The following is a 20,320-nucleotide window of genomic DNA, read 5'->3' as shown; positions in this document are numbered from 1 at the left end:
GGTTTGAACTCACATTGGCGAACCTACTCTTGGGATTTGAACCCGTGCTCTCAGTGCTTATAGATAGGAGCGCTAACCACCAAACCATTGAGCTGAGCGTGAACCTACGCTTAAAGTGTAATTCCTCTGCCCCTCTGCGTATCGCTGTGATTGAAGGGAATGGACTGCGTCCTGCGCTGCTGGAGAAAAGTCTCTTTTTCAGCTGACAATTCCTGAAATGTAAATGAAGTGACTCAGCTGGAGGAGCAACAAACACACGTGTGCAACTGTGCATGGTAGTCAGAGGGAGTGTGGGGGGAGGGGCTGGACACAGGGGGGGGGAGGGGCTGGACACATGGGCTTGTCTGTAGCTTCCAATCCTCTGCTGGAGTCACAGATCAGCCGCTCATTGACGGGGAATCAGCAGAGGAGCAACACGGCGTTCCACCGACCCAACGACTCCATATTGTCCGCCCAGCCGGTGAGTCCACATCCATAATCCTCATCATCATCATCATCATTATTATTATTATTATTATTATTATTATTAGTAGTAGTAGTAGTAGTAGTAGCAGTATTACATCTGATCTGTCATAGTGACAGTCCAATCTCCCACCTTCACTGGTCGCTCAGACTTCTTCCCTCTCTGCGGGGGACCCCCAACCCCCCAATGCTAGATTCCCCTTCCCCCGTAGTCACGGCATTGTGGTGGAAGGTTCTATCCCTGGAATCCGGATAAGGGGCGTGTCCACAAAGTCTCTTTGGCACGATGGAACATTTTGCTCCACCTCCCGGTATCAGGACAATTAGGATCCCAAAGAATCCAGCGATTGAACCCCCCCCCAGCCCCCAACCCAAAAAATGTAACCGATGGTACAAATAAAAAAAAAAAAAAATGTCACGGCGACATCGCATTAACCGCGACAATACGGCTACAATCGCTGCATGCATCCAGCGGCGAAGCGTAAAAATCCCAAATCCCAACAAGAGGGACTCGAGAACTTTGCAGATCTGCCAGCATGTGTTCAGTGAAAGGAGAAGGAAATAGAAATCTGGGGAGGAAGTAGAAAATGTAGGGGTTTCCCCATCGCGGGGACATCGGAGGGGTAGAACGCCGTAGCGGTCCCTAGAAAAGGTGGCGGGTGAGTCATCGGGATGGAGTCAGGAGGTCACAAGCTTTATTCTTGCGTATTGTTGTTTGTTTGTTTAATGATGATTCCGATCAGCTGGGTGCGTTGTGTCATGTGACTGTTTATACATGAGATCCTTCATGTCTCCGACCTCCTTCCACTTCCACGTTAAATCTCACCATACACGCTGCAATCTGACCGTCCAATCTCTGTACAATCAGATCTGTATAATAGGAGGACCAATCTAGTCCAGCCATCCAATTATCTGGATCAAATCTGCATCCAATCATCATTTTCTATCCAGTCATACAGACCCTTGTGACACATAATGGAGCTATTGCTAGACCTAATGTAGATTGTACAATCAGATTGCATGTGTGTGATGTGCGTCCATGTATGATTCACATGCTGTTCTGTGTGCTGCAGTTTCAGGCCATTAGTTTTGAATGTTCTAAAATCGCACTGCACCAAAACTAGTGCATGCACTACTTATAGAAACGCACTGCAACCAGATTGCATGGTATTTTTGTACCCCGCATTCGGTATGCGCAAGCACGCCTGCATTTCGGGTCTCGTTAATTTACTATTGACACTTGCTGCAGGTCGCATATGGGGTGCGTGAAACATGCACAGAACCCTGAGCCCCCGTTCATACCACTGCGACTTGTCATGCGATTCAACAGGTCTAAATCTTATGAAAAGTCGCACCCTATTGTTAGCATTGGAATTGTTTGAATTGGTCCAACGCCGACTTTGCGGTGCTGTATCGATTTGAAAAAGTAATTCCTGCACTATTTTTGGTGTTTTCAGATGCGACTTGCATAAACATAGACTGTCGGCCAAGTCGCACCTGAAGCTGCGCAGACGTCAGCCAAGTCGCACCTGAAGTTGCGCAGACGTCAGCCAAGTCGCACCTGAAGCTGCGCAGACGTCAGCCAAGTCGCACCTGAAGCTGCGCAGACGTCAGCCAAGTCGCACCTGAAGCTGCGCAGACGTCAGCCAAGTCGCACCTGAAGTTGCGCAGACGTCAGCCAAGTCGCACCTGAAGCTGCACAGATGTCATCCAAGCCGCACCTGAAGTTGCGCAGATGTCATCCAAGCCGCACCTGAAGTTGCGTAGACGTCAGCCAAGCCGCACCTGAAGTTGCGTAGACGTCAGCCAAGCCGCACCTGAAGTTGCGCAGATGTCAGCCAAGTCGCAGGGCAGTCATTCTATAGCAGTTAATGGCAAACCTTGGCACCCCAGATGTTTTGGAACTACATTTCCCATGATGCTCATGCACTCTGCGGTGTAGCTGAGCATCATGGGAAACGTAGTTCCAAAAAATCTGGGGTGCCAAGGTTTGCCATTAACTGCTATAGAATGACTGCCCCCCCTCCTTGTTTTACAGCTTAAAAATGTAAAAAAGTATCCAAAATCTTTTTCTTGACCCCCCCAGTGGCGAGATTCTTTGTGACCCCCATTGGGGAGATTCTTCCTCACTTCCTGTTTCTGTGACACCCATACAAGAAATAGAGGGGCTGCAGTGATAACTGTTTCTCTTTGAACGTTGTGTCTGTGCCCCCTTTGGAGGAATTTGTTGCCCATTCCTGTCCTGACAGGAAGTAAAATCTCCAGAATTGGGAGACCTGACAGGGGCTCTAACCCCTCCCCACTCCATCTAATATAAAATAGGTTTTGGATGGGGTTGGCGGCATCTCTAATCGAATTCCCGGGACTTGTATTGTGGATTTACTCTGAAGGCGGCAGATCAGGAATCCTGTCTCTGGAAAATCTGCGGATTTGCTACAAGCATGTGTCCAGTGAAAGGTGGCCCCGCAACCGGCCCCATAGAGTGTCAGATGATCTGCAATACAATCCATGCAGATACACACTGTACAATGTTCATTGCTGGGCCCAGATCCCAGAGTGACCGATACATCGGCCCCCGATATTGTCCAGCATGCTGGAAGATGATTGGACGGTTCCTTTTATTGCCGAACACAGCAACTCTTCCAGTGAAAAGTGTAGCGTTGTCCCCCAGTCCTCATTTATTATATACAGACTTCCTTATATACAGATTGTGTGCAGACATTTCTTGCATGACCACATTTAGAAAAGGAATAAAAAGTTGCCATCTGCAAAGAATTACCAGCATGCTGGAAATGATTTACAACCCATTTAGTAATCGGCTCTTCTGGTGGCTCTGCACTGGGAGAGATTTCATTCTCCTGCCTGTATATGTGAGCGGATCCTCCATCCTCCATCTTGGAATTCCCGGCACGCCATGGATCTGTATACAGCTCAGGCGGGTGATGGATGTGGGATATAGGAAGGACGAGTCACATGACCTCAGGAACGTTCCTCGCTTTATATCCAGCTGAGACAATCCTGGGTGGGGGTGGGGGGCCATGAAATCCAGCCAACCCTTTTCATCCAATCCGATTTTGCATCTCGCAAGATTAGTGATGAGAGATGATTTCTGATTGGTTGATGGGGATTTCTGCTGGATCAGTTTTTTTTTTTTGGCGGATCTGAACAGACGCCCCATGCATCTCTATGGGGCATCGGATGTCAGTGGAGACATGTCTGCTGACATCCGATCCGTCAAAACCGGACGGATGGAAACCCTATTTTCCATCCGTCTGGCAGATCGGATCGGATGAGAACGGACAGATGGTTGCATCTCTATGGGGACCGGACAGCTGCACACAGCGCGGAGACACAGCTGTCATCCGCCTGCTGAGCGGGGGATCGGCGGATCGACCCCCCTGCTGAGAAAAACGGAGACCGCCTGACGGAGTCCGTGTGTGAAAGGGGCCTAAGACTTTTGCACAGGACTATATGCTAGGACAGGGATGTCAAACTCAATTTAATTGCGGGCCGCATCAGCATTATGGTTGCCCTCAAAGGGCCGGTTATATCTGTAGGATTAGATGTCCAGAGCACCCCACAGCTGCACAGAGGAGTGCAGGATCTGGCAAAGGAGTTCTGTCCTTTCTGCTGTCAACTACAGAGACAAGGTGGGGGCAGAGACAAGGGGGGAGCCGCAGCTGCAGGAGAGGTGCGAGGGCCACATGAAATGGCCTGGGGGGCCGCATTCGGCCCTCGGGCCTTGTGTTTGACACCTGTGTGCTAGGAGATAACATTGTTGCAGGCTAGCTGGAGAGTAACATTGTTGCAGAAGTGTTCACACCTGACATTTTCATCATGTGATCTAAAACATTTCTTTATGGTCATCAGATTGCCCGGCTCTGCGATTCAGCATTCCCGTCCTTTAATGATGCATCTGCTGCGGCCCAGCGAAGGGTTAAACAGGACAGCCGGATTTTTCTTATACCGCCTCAGCCGCTTCCTGGTCATGTGACCCGCAGCAGAAGAGCCGCCAGTGAGTGTAAATAAAGCAGCATGACCTGCAAATGATTGCACAATGGAGGCCAGAGAGCTCCTGCCAAATGCTACAGTCTGATTGGACAATCTCCTTCAGATCTACCAACAATGTAGTACACGGGCCGCTGTGATTGGTCAGGTCAGGTCGCTTCTCATATTAAGTACTTTTAGTAATAATAAGGGGTCCATACACACAGCGACTTGTGATTGATTTTATATTTGATCACAAACAAGGAGCTCATCATTGGAAGACGACACACATGATACTGAAAATGATCATTTAATTGATTGGCATTACAATCCGATGTCTGACACACACGGATGTTTGTCCAATCGATCAGAAACAATTGATAAACTGATCGATTGAAAGCTCACTACGTGGATGAAAAGGAGGGTCTAAGGTTTAAATGTGGAATACATTTGATTATTTTAGGCCGTCCATACACGGTGCAATTTTCTTTCCTGCACCAATCAATACACAGTGCTGACCGGGGAATCCCTCCTGCTGGGCCATTGTCTGCTCCCAGTAGGGGGGGGGGGGGAGGGGAGAACATCCCCCCACCAGGAGAAGACAGCGATTATCGCTAGCAGTAATAAGTAATAATCCTAAGAGGATCCGGCAGGCTGGTTGCACCCAAGTTGGTTGATCAATCAACTTACTACATTCAGCCTGCCCAATAACGATTTAACGATTTAAATGTAAGATTTGAACTGTGTATGGCCGGCCTTAGACCCCGTACACACAATCAGAACATCGAACATAAAATCGCGCTTTCTACACTTTGTATGGCTAAAGTCGCACTGCACCCGCACAAAAGTCGCACATGACCCTTTTTTTCAGCTGCATCAGGATCGGATCGCACAGTGGTTCACACTTGTGCGATCCGATCCTGTGCGAACTGTCAGATCGCACTGCGATATGTGGTCAAATTGGGGGTGTCGTTAATATTTCATTGACACCCCCTGTGTATCGCATATGGCAGTGTGAACTGCCAAGGGTGCGTTTGCGATGCGGGAACGGGCTGCGAATTCGCAGCCTTCCCGCATCACACAGGTGTGACCCGGCACTGAAGAAATGACACTTTGCTACAATGTAAAGTAGTGAGTGTACAGCTTGTATAAGTGCCGGTTCACAATACTTCGACTTGTCAGGCGACTTGGTCAAGTAGCTCCCAATGCTGTGCAATGGAACCGTTCTAATCAGAGCGACTCAAGTCGCTCCGACTTAGAAAAAGGTTCCTGCACTATTTTTTGGCGAAGTCGGAGCGACTTGCATTGACTTCTATTATGAGAAGTCGTTTGCAAGCCGCGATGAAGTCGCGCTGCACGGGCGACTTCATTAGTCGCCCGATGTCGGGGTGACTTTGAGTCGGATTAGTGTGAACCAACTGTAACAGTGTAAATTTGCTGTCCCCTCAAAATAACTCAACACACAGTGTAGCAGAGAAGCCGGGAAAAGTCCTGCTCAGGGTTTATACATCCCTTGGTCCTGGTTCACATTTCTGCGATGCGGGAACGCTGTGAATATACAGCCCGTCCCGCATCGCATCTGCACCCTTGGGAGTTCACACTGCCATATACGATACGCTGGGGGTGTCAATTAAAAGTTAACGACACCCCCAGATCAGATCGCATATCGCAGTGCGATCTCAAAGTTCGCACAGAATCGGATCGCACTAGTATGAACCACCATTCGATCCGATTCTGCTGCAGACCAAAAAAAAGGGTCCTGTGCGTGTTGGGTGCGATTACGGTGCAAATTCAGCCATACAAACTGTATGGCTGAATTTGCACCGCACAGAGATGGCATGTGATTTTAGGAGCAGTGCGCTCCGAATCACATGCGATCTCTGTCATCGCAAAAATGTGAACAGGCACTTAAGGCCCGTACACACGTACCGATTGTCGGCCGTAAAGATTCGGCCGACGACCGATCGGCCGATTGTAGGCTTGTTAGTATGATGCTTCCGACAGCCGACAGCGCATTTTCGGCCGAACAGAATCTGTCGTGTAGGCATTAAAATTTTTGTTGGCCAACACCAAAACGGCCGATTGTTCGCCAGTCAGTACAGATTTCGGCCGACAGACAGCAGATTTGCAAGACTGGGCATGCTCAGAAAAGAAAAAAGACAAGGAAAGTTAACCATCACATGACATCACTTCTGCAGTCGGCTGTTGTTGGCCGACAAAATTCGTGTGCAGTCTTTTGCAGTTTTCAACAGACACGACAGCCCTGGACAAAAGACGGCCGATCGTTCGGCCGACGATCGGTACGTGTGTACGAGGCATTAGGCACCTGTATGAGAGATACACATTTAGGGATCTTTGAACCATGATCTGGTTCAGATCTTGGTCCTCTCCCCCCCTTGGCCAATATAAACTCACCTGAGACAGACAGACAGACAGGCAGACAGACAGACAGACAGGCAGAGCTCCCACTCTGGGGAAAAACAAACAAACTGACTAACAAGCGGTAGGCTTGCTCAGCCTGTTAGTGAGGTCCTGCATTGTGTATAATTAGTGCCGAGACACGGTTAGGTTTTTTGTTGTTATTTCTCCTGCTTGTTTTTCTTAAAGCGGTTGTAAACCCAAAAACACAAACAAAAAAAAAAAAACCTGTAAGACAAAGGCATAATGAGCTAGTATGCATCACATACTAGCTCATTATGTGTTACTTACCTTAGAACGAAGCCCCGACACGGACCCCCGAACATCGCTGTGGGCGCTGCCAGGATCCCTCGGCGTCTCTTCCGGGTTTGGCGGCTCCGGCACTGTGATTGGCCGGAGCCACGATGACGTCACTCCCGCGCATGAGTGATTTTCCGGCAAGCTCCCGGCAAGCAAAACTGAAGGTCCCCCCGGACCTTCAGAGCGCATGCGCTGCTCGCGTGAGCGGCTGCATGCACTGCAAATATCTCCTAAACCGTGCCAGTTTAGGAGATATTAATTGTACCTACAGGTAATCCTTATTATAGGCTTACCTGTAGGTAAAAGTGTAAAAAAGCGGGATACTACCGCTTTAAAACACTGTACAGCACTTGTATATAGACTTGAATATCGCATTATTTTAGTAACCTCTTCGTTTTCGATATGAAGACTAGCATCCAAAAAAAAAAACCCCAATGATCATTTGTCCAATAATCTCATAGTGTGTGCTAGGCATAATTTGCATTGAGTAGATCAATACAAGTGTGACCACCTCTTATGAGATTGCATTGTGTATGGTGAGCATTAGATCCTATCAGTTAGCATGTATTCTGTGACTGGATACAACCACAATGGCATGTCCTCCCAGTACAGCATAGCGGGGGAGGGGGTGTTAGACATCCACCCCCCCTCCTGAAATCCGATAACACCCACCACACCTCCTACAAAAAGACAACACAACCCCCCAACCCAACAACAAACCTTCCCAGGACGGTTCAAGATCTGGCCGGTGAAGGGTGGACGGGGGATTTGGTGCGATCCTCTCCGGTATTTATAATCTCCAATGTTGAAAAATCAAAATGATTTGGTATTTTACAAAGATCTAAAAAATACAAAAAGAATAATCGCACGTGACCAGGTCTGGTAGGGGGGGGGGGCTTCTGATGGCTTCCCGGTTTTGAGCGATATTCATAGTGGGGGGTGATGTAGTAAGGGATATGCACATACATTGGGGGGGATGCACATACACTGGGGGATAAGCACATACATTGGGGGGGGGGGGTATGCACATACACTGGGGGGGGATAAGCACATACATTGGGGGGAGGGGGATATGCACATACATTGGGGGGAGGGGGATATGCACATACATTGGGGGGAGGGGGATATGCACATACATGGGGGGGGGGTATGTACATACACTGGGGGACAAGCACATACATTGGGGGGGTGGGTATGTACATACACTGGGGGGGATAAGCACATACATTGGGGGGAGGGGGATATGCACATACATTGGGGGGGGGGTAAGCACATACATTGGGGGGGATGCACATACACTGGGGGATAAGCACATACATTGGGGGGGGGGGTATGCACATACACAGGGGGGGGTAAGCACATACATTGGGGGGAGGGGGATATGCACATACATTGGGGGGAGGGGGATATGCACATACATGGGGGGGGGGGGTATGTACATACACTGGGGGACAAGCACATACATTGGGGGGGGGGATATGTACATACACTGGGGGGGATATGCACATACATTGGGGGGAGGGGGATATGCACATACATGGGGGGGGGGTATGTACATACACTGGGGGACAAGCACATACATTGGGGGGGGGGGTATGTACATACACTGGGGGGGATAAGCACATACATTGGGGGGAGGGGGATATGCACATACATTGGGGGGGGGGTAAGCACATACATTGGGGGGGTATGCACATACACTGGGGGGGGGGTATGCACATACACTGGGGGATAAGCACATACATTGGGGGGAGGGGGATATGCACATACACTGGGGGATAAGCACATACATTGGGGGAGGGGATATGCACATACACTGGGGAGGAGGATATGCACATACACTGGGGGGGGGGGGGGGTATGCACATACACTGGGGGGGATAAGCACATACATTGGGGGGAGGGGGATAAGCACATACATTGGGGGGAGGGGGATATGCACATACACTGGGGGGGATATGCACATACATTGGGGGGAGGGGGATATGCACATACACCGGGGGGGATAAGCACATACATTGGGGGGGGGGGTATGCACATACACTGGGGGATAAGCACATACATTGGGGGGAGGGGGATATGCACATACACTGGGGGGGATAAGCACATACATTGGGGGGGGTATGCACATACACTGGGGGGGATAAGCACATACATTGGGGGGGGGGTATGCACATACACTGGGGGGGGGACAAGCACATACATTGGGGGGGGGGGGGTATGTACATACACTGGGGGGGACAAGCACATACATTGGGGGGGGGGTATGTACATACACTGGGGGGGACAAGCACATACATTGGGGGGGGGGTATGTACATACACTGGGGGATAAGCACATACATTGGGGGGAGGGGGATATGCACATACACTGGGGGGGACAAGCACATACATTGGGGGGGGGGTATGTACATACACTGGGGGATAAGCACATACATTGGGGGGAGGGGGATATGCACATACACTGGGGGGGATAAGCACATACATTGGGGGGGGGGGTATGCACATACACTGGGGGATAAGCACATATATTGGGGGGAGGGGGATATGCACATACACTGGGGGGATAAGCACATACATTGGGGGGAGGGGGATATGCACATACACTGGGGGGGTAAGCACATACATTGGGGGGAGGGGGATATGCACATACACTGGGGGGGATAAGCATATACATTGGGGGGAGGGGGATATGCACATACATTGGGGGGGGGGTATGTATATACACTGGGGGATAAGCACATACATTGGGGGGGGGGGTATGCACATACACTGGGGGATAAGCACATACATTGGGGGGAGGGGGATATGCACATACACTGGGGGGATAAGCACATACATTGGGGGGAGGGGGATAAGCACATACATTGGGGGGGGGTATGCACATACACTGGGGGATAAGCACATACATTGGGGGGGGGGTATGTACATACACTGGGGGATAAGCACATACATTGGGGGGGGGGGGGGATATGCACATACACTGGGGGGGATAAGCACATACATTGGGGGGGGGATATGCACATACACTGGGGGGGGGTAAGCACATACATTGGGGGGGGGTATGTACATACACTGGGGGATAAGCACATACATTGGGGGGGTATGCACATACACTGGGGGATAAGCACATACATTGGGGGGGGGGGGTATGTACATACACTGGGGGATAAGCACATACATTGGGGGGGGGATATGCACATACATTGGGGGGGTATGTACATACACTGGGGGACAAGCACATACATTGGGGGGAGGGGGATATGCACATACATTGGGGGGGGGGGTATGCACATACACTGGGGGGGGGGTATGCACATACACTGGGGGATAAGCACATACATTGGGGGGAGGGGGATATGCACATACACTGGAGGGATAAGCACATACATTGGGGGGAGGGGGATATGCACATACACTGGGGGGATAAGCACATACATTGGGGGGGGGGGGATATGCACATACACTGGGGGGGGGGGTATGCACATACACTGGGGGGGATAAGCACATACATTGGGGGGAGGGGGATATGCACATACACTGGGGGGGATAAGCACATACATTGGGGGGGGGGGGGGGATATGCACATACACTGGGGGATAAGCACATACATTGGGGGGGGGGTATGTACATACACTGGGGGATAAGCACATACATTGGGGGGGGGGTATGTACATACACTGGGGGGGATAAGCACATACATTGGGGGGGGGTATGTACATACACTGGGGGGGATAAGCACATACATTGGGGGGGGGGGTATGCACATACACTGGGGGATAAGCACATACATTGGGGGGGGGGGTATGTACATACACTGGGGGATAAGCACATACATTGGGGGGGGGGCATATGCACATACACTGGGGGGGATAAGCACATACATTGGGGGGGGTATGTACATACACTGGGGGACAAGCACATACATTGGGGGGGGGGGGTATGTACATACACTGGGGGATAAGCACATACATTGGGGGGAGGGGGATATGCACATACATTGGGGGGGGGTATGTACATACACTGGGGGATAAGCACATACATTGGGGGGGGGGATATGCACATACACTGGGGGGGGATAAGCACATACATTGGGGGGGGGGTATGCACATACACTGGGGGGGATAAGCACATACATTGGGGGGGGGGGGGTATGCACATACACTGGGGGGGATAAGCACATACATTGGGGGGGGGGGGGGTATGTACATACACTGGGGGGGATAAGCACATACATTGGGGGGGGGGGGGGGTATGCACATACACTGGGGGGGATAAGCACATACATTGGGGGAGGGGGATATGCACATACACTGTTGCGGTGCCATTCATTCTCGGGGTACTGATGTATGAACATCGGATTCCTGGCAGAAAATTCCCGCATAAGGCTCCATTCACATTTGTGGGACTTTGGGCATCAGAGTTGCATGACAAATCCTTCCCCAGGTTTTCCAATGATATCCATTCATATATGTGTGACTTAAAGTTGCAGCAACTTCAAAGTAGCGCATGAACTACTTTGTTCTGACTTTCATGCAACTTGAGGGCCATAGACTTCAATATTAACCCTCAAAAGTTGCATGAGGGCCGCACCACATGCAGTCCAGTGCATTTTTTTTTTCTGCATCAGAAACGCATGGATAATAGGTTATATGGTTTTCAATGGCATAGTTTACACCAATGAAGTCAGTTCCTGTGTGTTCTACTTCCAGAAAGTAGAACACGCTACTTTTTTTTTCCCCCTGAATTGAACTGTACTGGAATGCAGTAAAACACATAAAAAATGCACTGGAACACACATGTCCTTTTTTTGAAGAAAAAAATGCACTAAAAGCATCACAAACATGCCAAAAACGCATTAAAAAAAACAAAAACAGGAACATGCAAAAAAGCATCTGGACTGTGTTTTCTATGGTGTGAACTGGTCCTGAAAGTCCTACCTGAATGTTATACGTTCCACTCCAAAGTCGGCCCAACTTTAGAGTCATACAAGTGTGAATGGAGCCGTACATTTCCAGGAGGGGCTGTATAGCCCAAAATTTTCTTCTAGATTTTCTTGGGTATTATTATTATAAATTACAGTATAAATTGAGACAATACATCTCAATACAAGAGGGTTTGGAGGGCCTTGTTCCTGTAAGCTAAAGTGCGTTCTGCGTTTTAGCACAGCTGTAAAATAAAATGCAGGTCAATGCAAGGACATCTATCTATCTCATATATATATATATATATATATATATATATATATATATATATATATATATAATATATATTTGTGTGTGTGTCCTGACACTACAATGATGCATTGACTTGTGCTGTGTTAAATTGCGACATGTATGCATTGTAGCGTAATGCAGGGCAATGCGTGTAAAACGCAGATCAATGCAGAGCAATGCCAGTAAAAAAGAAAAAAGTTTTGCTTTGTGATTTTTATTTTGTGACCCACAGGATGTGATGTCACAGGAAATCCTACAAAATGCGGTGCCTTTTTATTGCGCGTTAAAAATGCATGTCAAAAAATGTGCATCAACGCAAGTCATCGTGCGTTTAAAAAGCGCCTAAAAAGGATGGAATTGTTCATCTATTTTCCCTGCACTGTATGACCAGTCCATGTGAATTCCGCCTCAATGTCTTCCCAATTTGGCTTACCAGCACACCCACCAATCAGGGTAGTGCAGTGCGTTGTGGTGCTCTGTCATTCCAACCATGAATGGATGGCGTATTTGTTGGTGATCCACTGAGTGGTCTAGTTACGACATCCTCTTGGGTGGGGGGGTTGTACCCTATATGTGCAGCCATACAAAGTGGGCCGATGCAAGGGACCCCTCCTAGCAGATAATGCTGTGGCTATTTGGCTGCGGCTATTTGGCTACGGCTATTTGGCTATGGCTATTTGGCTGCGGCTATTTGGCTGCGGCTATTTGGCTATGGCTATTTGGCTACGGCTATTTGGCTACGGCTATTTGGCTGCAGCTATTTGGCTGCGGCTATTTGGCTGCGGCTATTTGGCTGCGGCTATTTGGCTATGGCTATTTGGCTGCGGCTATTTGGCTGCGGCTATTTGGCTACAGCTATTTATGGCTGCAGCTATTAGGATTCGCCACATCTCGCTGTAGGGCATGGGTGTCCAACCTTTTGGCTTCTCTGGGCCACATTGAGTGTAGAGAAATTTTCTCGGGCCGCATATAAAATATATACTATAGTTAAGGTATACAAGTAATAAAATGCCGCCACGCCCTTCCCGCGCCACCGCACTAATTTAACACAACGAGAGGATGATCAAATGAAATTGAATCAGTATACAGAGGTTTACTTTTTCTGAGCGATAATAAATGAACACTCTAACCACCATGACCACTTTAGTAATTTGAAGTGGTCATGGTGGTAGGAGTCAGAAACACTGCACATGCTCGCCTCCCCCCCCCCCTCTAAGGCAGCCTCTGTCTACCGTTAGTTGGAAGCTGCTGTGGCCGTGCCCCCGACCTGACTTCCTTCCTCCCCAGCAAAAAAAAAAATGTCAGGTGGCAGTGGGCCGCATTGCCTGAGGTTCTGGGCCGCATGTGGCCCTCGGGCCGCAGGTTGGACATGCCTGCTGTAGGGAATCTGAACATATTCACGCCTCGCTGGTGACAACAATAATGTTATTTCCTGTATACGGTGACCCCCCACCTACACCGCCACCAGCTCTCAGCACTAAATACCTCCCCAGATCTGCTGTACTTTCCAGTCTGAACTTTCTGCAAATGGAAATTTCCTGCACGTGGCTGAGCCGCAGATGGTTCTGGAATATGTTTCCCTTTTTATGATCTGCAGATAAGACAGAAAGGCGGAGAGGCCGGAGGCTGTGCACACACATGGGAGGGGGTGACATGAACCCATTCACCTTCCACATTCCTCAGCCCCACTGCCGCCCTCTGCTGGGGATTCTGAAAACTGCGCACAGAGAGGCTGGACTCATAAAACACTGTGCTGGGGCTCAATCACATCGAATGCCTCGATCAATGCAAGGATACTGCAAATTCTACTGCTGCCTGAGTGTGCAATTTATACCGATGTTTTGCATTGGTGTGTGCCAGGGAACATTGTATATGCGTTTCATTTTTTTTTTTTTTTTTTTTTTTTTTTAGCAAGGCAGTGCATAAAAACACATAATGCACATCAATGCATTGCGATGGGCCACAGTGTATAAAATTACATAGAAGGTAAAAAAGAAACAAGGGACAAAAAAATAGCACCAACGCAGTGCAGCTGATTGCACCATGTATTCACACCGCAATCCAATACAGGCGCATTATATGCACAATAACACACCTCAATTTACACGTGTCAGTGTAATATATTGAATGGAGCTCCACAGGCTAAGGCGTTGTACCTTTTGGCAATGCTTGGTAGTGTGTTGGGCTGCATTGCCAAAAATGGTGCATGCCAGCTGTTGTGTTAGGGATTGTTTGCAGTCCATTCATTTCAATAGACTGCCATAATGCCATGCACAGCATAATGCAAATTAAAGCGGAGTTCCACCCAAAAGTGGAGCTTCTGCTTTAAGGACTCCTGACCCCCTGACACGCCACATTTGGCATGTCATTTTCTTTTTTTTTTTTTTTTTTCGGGGGGTTAACTAGATTTGACAGGTACCCGCTCCCACTTCCACTCGGGCCGCCTAGGCAGCTCAAGCGGAAGTTCCCCTCTCAACCCTCCCTCCCTGAAATCTTCTGGGACAGGTCCCAGAAGATTGCCGGCCATTAACCACTTCTGGACCGGAAGGTTTTACCCCCTTAATGACCAGGCCATTTTTTTTGCGATTTGGCACTGCGATACTTTAACTGACAATTGCGCCATCTTTCGACGTTGTACCCCCAGAAAATGTATGTTCTCCCCCCTCCACACACAAATAGCGCTTTCTTTTAGTGGTATTTAATCACCTGTGCGATTTTTCATTTATTTATTTTGCGCTATAAACAAAAAAAAAGACAGATAATTCTGGAAAATAAAATAATAATAATTTTCACTTTCTGCTATAAAACATTCCAAAAAAAAAATGTAAAAATGAAATTTTTTTCATCGTTTTTAGGCCAATTTTGTATTCTGCTACATATTTTTGGTAAAAAAAAAATCCCAATAAGCGTATTTTGATTGGTTTGCGCAAAAGTTATCACATCTACAAGGAGAAAGATTTATGTTTTTATTTTTTTTTACTAGTAATGGCAGCAATCAATGATTTTTAGCGGGACTGCAAAATTGCGGCGGACAGATCGGTCCCCTAACGGATGTTTTTGACACTTTTGGGGGGACCAGTGACATTACTACAGTAAACCGTGCTAAATAATATGCACTGATACTGTAACAATGACACTGGCAGGGAAGGGGTTAACACAGGGGCGATCAAAGAGTTAAACGTGAGCCTAGGGGGTGTTTTCTGACGGTGGGCGGGATGGGCTTATGGAATCAACACAGAGACCTGTGTTCCTAAATGGGAGGAACAGAGGAGCCCTGTGATGATAATGGACAGAATGGTCTGCTGTGTTTACAACAGCAGACCGCCGTTCTGTCTTCCTGGGGAACGGTCCCAGGTGCAATTGCAGCCACTGGCCCTGCAGATTCGCTTCCCCTCTTGCGAGTTGCGGGTCGCGCGCGCCCCCAATGCTCGCTCCCGAGGAGCAACGTATTGGTACGGCGATTCGCGCAGCTGAGCCAGCCTGCTGCAGTGTACAGTCAGTAGGCAAGCGGTTAAGGAGGTGCTGTGCGACTCTGGCTGTGAAGCCGCAAGCTGTCACAGCTGGGTGCCCACAGTAGTGATACCAGCTCTGGGGTATTTACATTTGTGTGTTGTGACAGCGCATGCTCATTAATGTGCATTGCCTCGATGCATCTGCTGTGTGTGTGTTGTGGTGCCATTTATTGTAAATAGCACACCAACACATTGTATAATGGAGGACACCACAATGCAAATATCATGGATTATGGTGAGCTGCATTGTTAAAGGGTCATGCAATGGTTTTTTTTTTTTTTTTTTTTTTTTTTATGTAATGTTGGCAATCCATTCATAATACATGGGATGCCTTGACACAACACATGCCATAATGTGTGCATTAACGCACCAGAATGGAACGCTTGTGTAAATGTGCCCTAAAAAACCTTGTACTGATAGGCTGCCTTTGCTGAGCCTTTTTCAGGACCATCTTTAACGCAGGGCAAAAGGGGAAGCTGCCCCGGGCCCAGTCACTTTAGTGGGGCCCAAAGCAGTTGCCCCCTGAGCCCACGCTGCTTGCAAAATAGTTAAGTGAATTTGGGTAGTCCCAAGAAATTTTTTTCCCAGGGTCTAATCAATATTAAAGATGGCCCTGGCCTTTTCTGAAAATACTAGTTTTAGTTTTCTGGCACTCCTTTTGGTTCAACACATTTTGACTATGTGACACAGGACAAGCATGCAGATTGGCCCCTCCTGACTCGGCCCCGCGCCTCCTGACTAGGCCCCTCTGGACCCCGCGCCTCCTGACTAGGCCCCTCTGGGCCCCGCGCCCCCTCTGGGCCCCGCGCCTCCTGACTAGGCCCCTCTGGACCCCGCGCCTCCTGACTAGGCCCCTCTGGACCCGGCGCCTCCTGACTAGGCCCCTCGGGACCTCGCTCTTCCTGATCTCTGTTCTCTTTTTAGAATGTCTACCCAAAAATACCTAAGCCAGAAAACCAGCAGAAGAGTGCCAACAATAGTCAATAAGCAAAAAAAAAAAAAAAATGATAATCCCCGATACAGATGACCACTAGAGGGAGTAATTAGAAACCAGTTTGTGAAATGAAAATATGAAACAGCATGTGCATGCAGTGTAGTCGCCCTTTTTTTATTTGCTGGTAATATTGTAATGGTAAATTAATAGACTAATTTTTTTATTAATTATTTTTTTTTTTTTTCTCCTGCAGAAAACCAAATTCTTTACTGATCCACAGAGCAGAAATCAGAATATCTTTGTCTGGCGTCTGTTAGAATGTCCAGCACCTTCTCCGGATGGGTCCTGAGAACAGCAAAGCATCACATTAACCTTCTCCATGGAGGAAAACGTTCTTATTCGCAATGTCTGGTGAGAAGAGGCCAGACAAGATGGCGGCGAGCACGCTCTGGTGGTGCCGCCACGCAGACATGTCTGTGCTACCCACTGATCTACTCCACTGACCGGTCTTACCGGCCCACCGCTGAGGATGTCAACTATCAGTTGTTACCGGAGAAGATTACTGACATCCTGCGAACCAATGAGCAGTCCTGCAAGATAGCAGACGGCGATGCCAAAAACCACGGCACCATCCTAAAGTTCGAAAGCAACATCCTGGCCTCCAACATGCCTTGCGAGGACCGCCGGAGCGCCGCCACGTGCCTGCAGAGCAAAGGACATCTGTTTGGGGTCTTCGATGGCCACGCTGGGGCTGCATGTGCTCAGTCGGTCAGCGAGCGCCTCTTCTACTACATCGCTGTCTCCCTGATGCCGCAGGCAAGCTTGGAGGAGATGGAGCTCGCCCGGGAGAGAATGAAGCCCGTCCTTCCCATTCTCCACTGGCACAAGCACAAAAATGACTACATGTACCGGGAGATCGCCTCGCTCTACGCCGACCACCTGAGAGTGTTCTGGCAAGAGCTCATCGAGCTGGACAACGAATCTGGCATGAACGTGGCAGACGCCATGGCCTATGCCTTCCAAAGGCTGGACTCCGACATCTCGCTGGAGGCTCAGGTCACCACCGACAACCAGTTGCTCAGGAACATCACCTTACAAGTTGCCTTTTCTGGGGCCACGGCCTGCGTCTCACACGTAGACGGCCTCCACTTGCACGTCGCCAATTCCGGAGACTGCCGGGCGGTGCTCGGCGTCCAAGACCACAATGGCGCTTGGTCCAGTGTCCCACTAACAGCTGACCACAATGCTTTTAATCTGTCGGAGCTGCAGAGGGTGCAGTCAGAGCACCCCGAGTCTGAGGAGGAGACGGTCGTGTCTGACCAACGGTTGTTGGGGCTCTTGATGCCCTTCCGGGCCTTTGGGGATGTTCGGTTCAAATGGAGCGAGGAGCTACAGAAAAGTGTCCTTCAGGGCGCATGCAATGCAGAACCTTTAAATATTTATCAGTATTACCCGGCAAACTACCACACCCCTCCATACCTAACGGCCACCCCGGAGGTGACCTACCACAAACTGAGGCCACAGGACAAGTTCCTGGTCATGGCCTCTGATGGACTTTGGGACTTGCTTGACAACCAGGAGGTGGTGCGTCTCGTGGCGGAACACCTATCCGAAATCCGCATTCGGGAGCCCCAGGTTTCCACAGAGAAGCGTAGCCTAGGCACCATGCACGACCTGCTTCTTCAGAGGCGGAGCAGCAGGGTCAACACGCAGGACCGCAATGTCGCCACACATCTGATCCGGAATGCAGTCGGCACCAACGAGGACGGTGAGGTGGACCAGGAGAGACTGGCTGCCATGCTGAGCCTGCCTGAGGATCTGTCCAGGATGTACAGGGACGATATAACTGTAACAGTCATCTACTTTAACTCCAGTGCCATTGAGGCGCAGTACCGGGAGAGCGAGGAACAGTAAAGGCGCCAAATCAGTGAACCATATGCCGAATTGTGAAGTTTTATAGATGATTTTATTTCTTGTACAGTAATGTTGATGTGTGACCATTAGGTGGCGCTGTTTGCATTTTTTTTTTAATAAAATGTTTTATTCTACTACACAATGTTGTGTCTGGCTTTATTTCATTAGTGTATGCAACCAAATCGCAGCCCATAAAATGAAGACCCTCAAACAAAGTTGTTCTAACCAAAACTGGTATTGTTTTTTCCCGAATCTGTATACCTGCTGTGCCCGTTAGGAGGGGTTCCCACCATCTCTGTGCTGAGTTCCCGGGTCTATACACCTGCTGTGCCCATTATGAAGGGTTCCCACCATCCCTGTGCTGAGTTCCTGGGTCTGTACCCCTGCTGTACCCATTATGAGGGGTTCCCACCATCCCTGTGCAGAGTTCCTGGGTCTGTACATCTGCTGTGCCCATTATGAGGGGTTCCCACCATCCCTGCACTGAGTTCCTGGGTCTGTACACCTGCTGTGCCCATTATTAGGGGTTCCCACCATCCCTGTGCTGAGTTCCTGGGTCTGTACACCTGCTGTGCCCATTATGAGGGGTTCCCACCATCCCTGTGGTGAGTTCCTGGGTATGTACACCTGCTGTGGCCATTATGAGGGGTTCCCACCATCCCTGTGCTGAGTTCCTGGGTCTGTACACCTGCTGTGCGCATTATGAGGGGTTCCCACCATCCCTGTGCTGGGTTCTTATGTCTGTACACCTGCTGTGCCCATTATGAGGAGTTCCCACTATCCCTGTGCTGGGTTCTTAGGTCTGTACACCTGCTGTGCCCATTATGAGGGGTTCCCACCATCCCTGTGGTGAGTTCCTGGGTCTGTACACCTGCTGTGCCCATTATGAGGGGTTCCCACCATCCCTGTGCTGAGCTCCTGGGTCTGTACACCTGCTGTGCCCATTATGAGGGGTTCCCACCATCCCTGTTCTGAGCTCCTGGGTCTGTACACCTGCTGTGCCCATTATGAGGGGTTCCCACCATCCCTGTGCTGAGTTCCTTGGTCTGTAGTGTGCATTATGAGGAGTTCCCATCATCCCTACTATTTTTTTTTTTTTTGCCACTAGTGGACTGTCCCATGTAGATATATAGTGGCTGTTCTCCACCAGATCACATCCATGTATGTAAGCCGGCTCTTCTGGGTAGGGGGCGTGTGCCTTCCACTCCATCTGTGCTGTGATTGGTACAGCACAAGTCGTCAGCAGGTCCCACCCAATGATTTATGTCCGGGATCTCCTCGGGTTAGCGAATCGCAGTACAGAGCCCTGTGTTTACTAACAACAAAGGGCTCTCTCTATACATGGAGCAGCGATGTGGCCGTTTTTTCCCCCCTGCAAAGCGGGGAGAAAACTCATCCCCATCGATTACTAAAAGCAGAACCTATTCCACACATTAAATGTTGTTAGGCACACAGTTAACCCCTTGATTTCCCCTAGACGTTAACCCCTTCCCACCTAGTGTCATTGGTACAGTGACCATGTATAGTATCGGCACTGATCACTGCATTAGTGTCACTGGTGATGTCAGATTGGCCGCTG

General features: G+C 49.3%; 1 protein-coding gene across 1 annotated transcript; it reads left to right on the top strand.

Annotated features, from left to right (window-relative positions):
- Positions 1-363: 363 nt before the first annotated feature.
- On the top strand, positions 364-18,840 carry PDP2 (pyruvate dehydrogenase phosphatase catalytic subunit 2). Its single transcript, XM_082271082.1, has 2 exons — positions 364-460; positions 17,081-18,840. The coding sequence occupies exon 2, from the start codon at positions 17,146-17,148 to the stop codon at positions 18,739-18,741; it is 1,596 nt and encodes a 531-aa protein (XP_082127208.1). The 5' UTR covers positions 364-460; positions 17,081-17,145; the 3' UTR covers positions 18,742-18,840.
- The last annotated feature ends 1,480 nt before the right edge of the window (positions 18,841-20,320 follow it).

The sequence above is a fragment of the Pelophylax lessonae genome (genome assembly GCF_965119305.1).
Source record: "Pelophylax lessonae genome assembly, chromosome: 10".
NCBI lineage: Eukaryota > Metazoa > Chordata > Amphibia > Anura > Ranidae > Pelophylax > Pelophylax lessonae.
The sequence above is the reverse complement of the archived record's forward strand: the minus strand, read 5'-3'. Positions and strand labels throughout refer to the sequence as shown.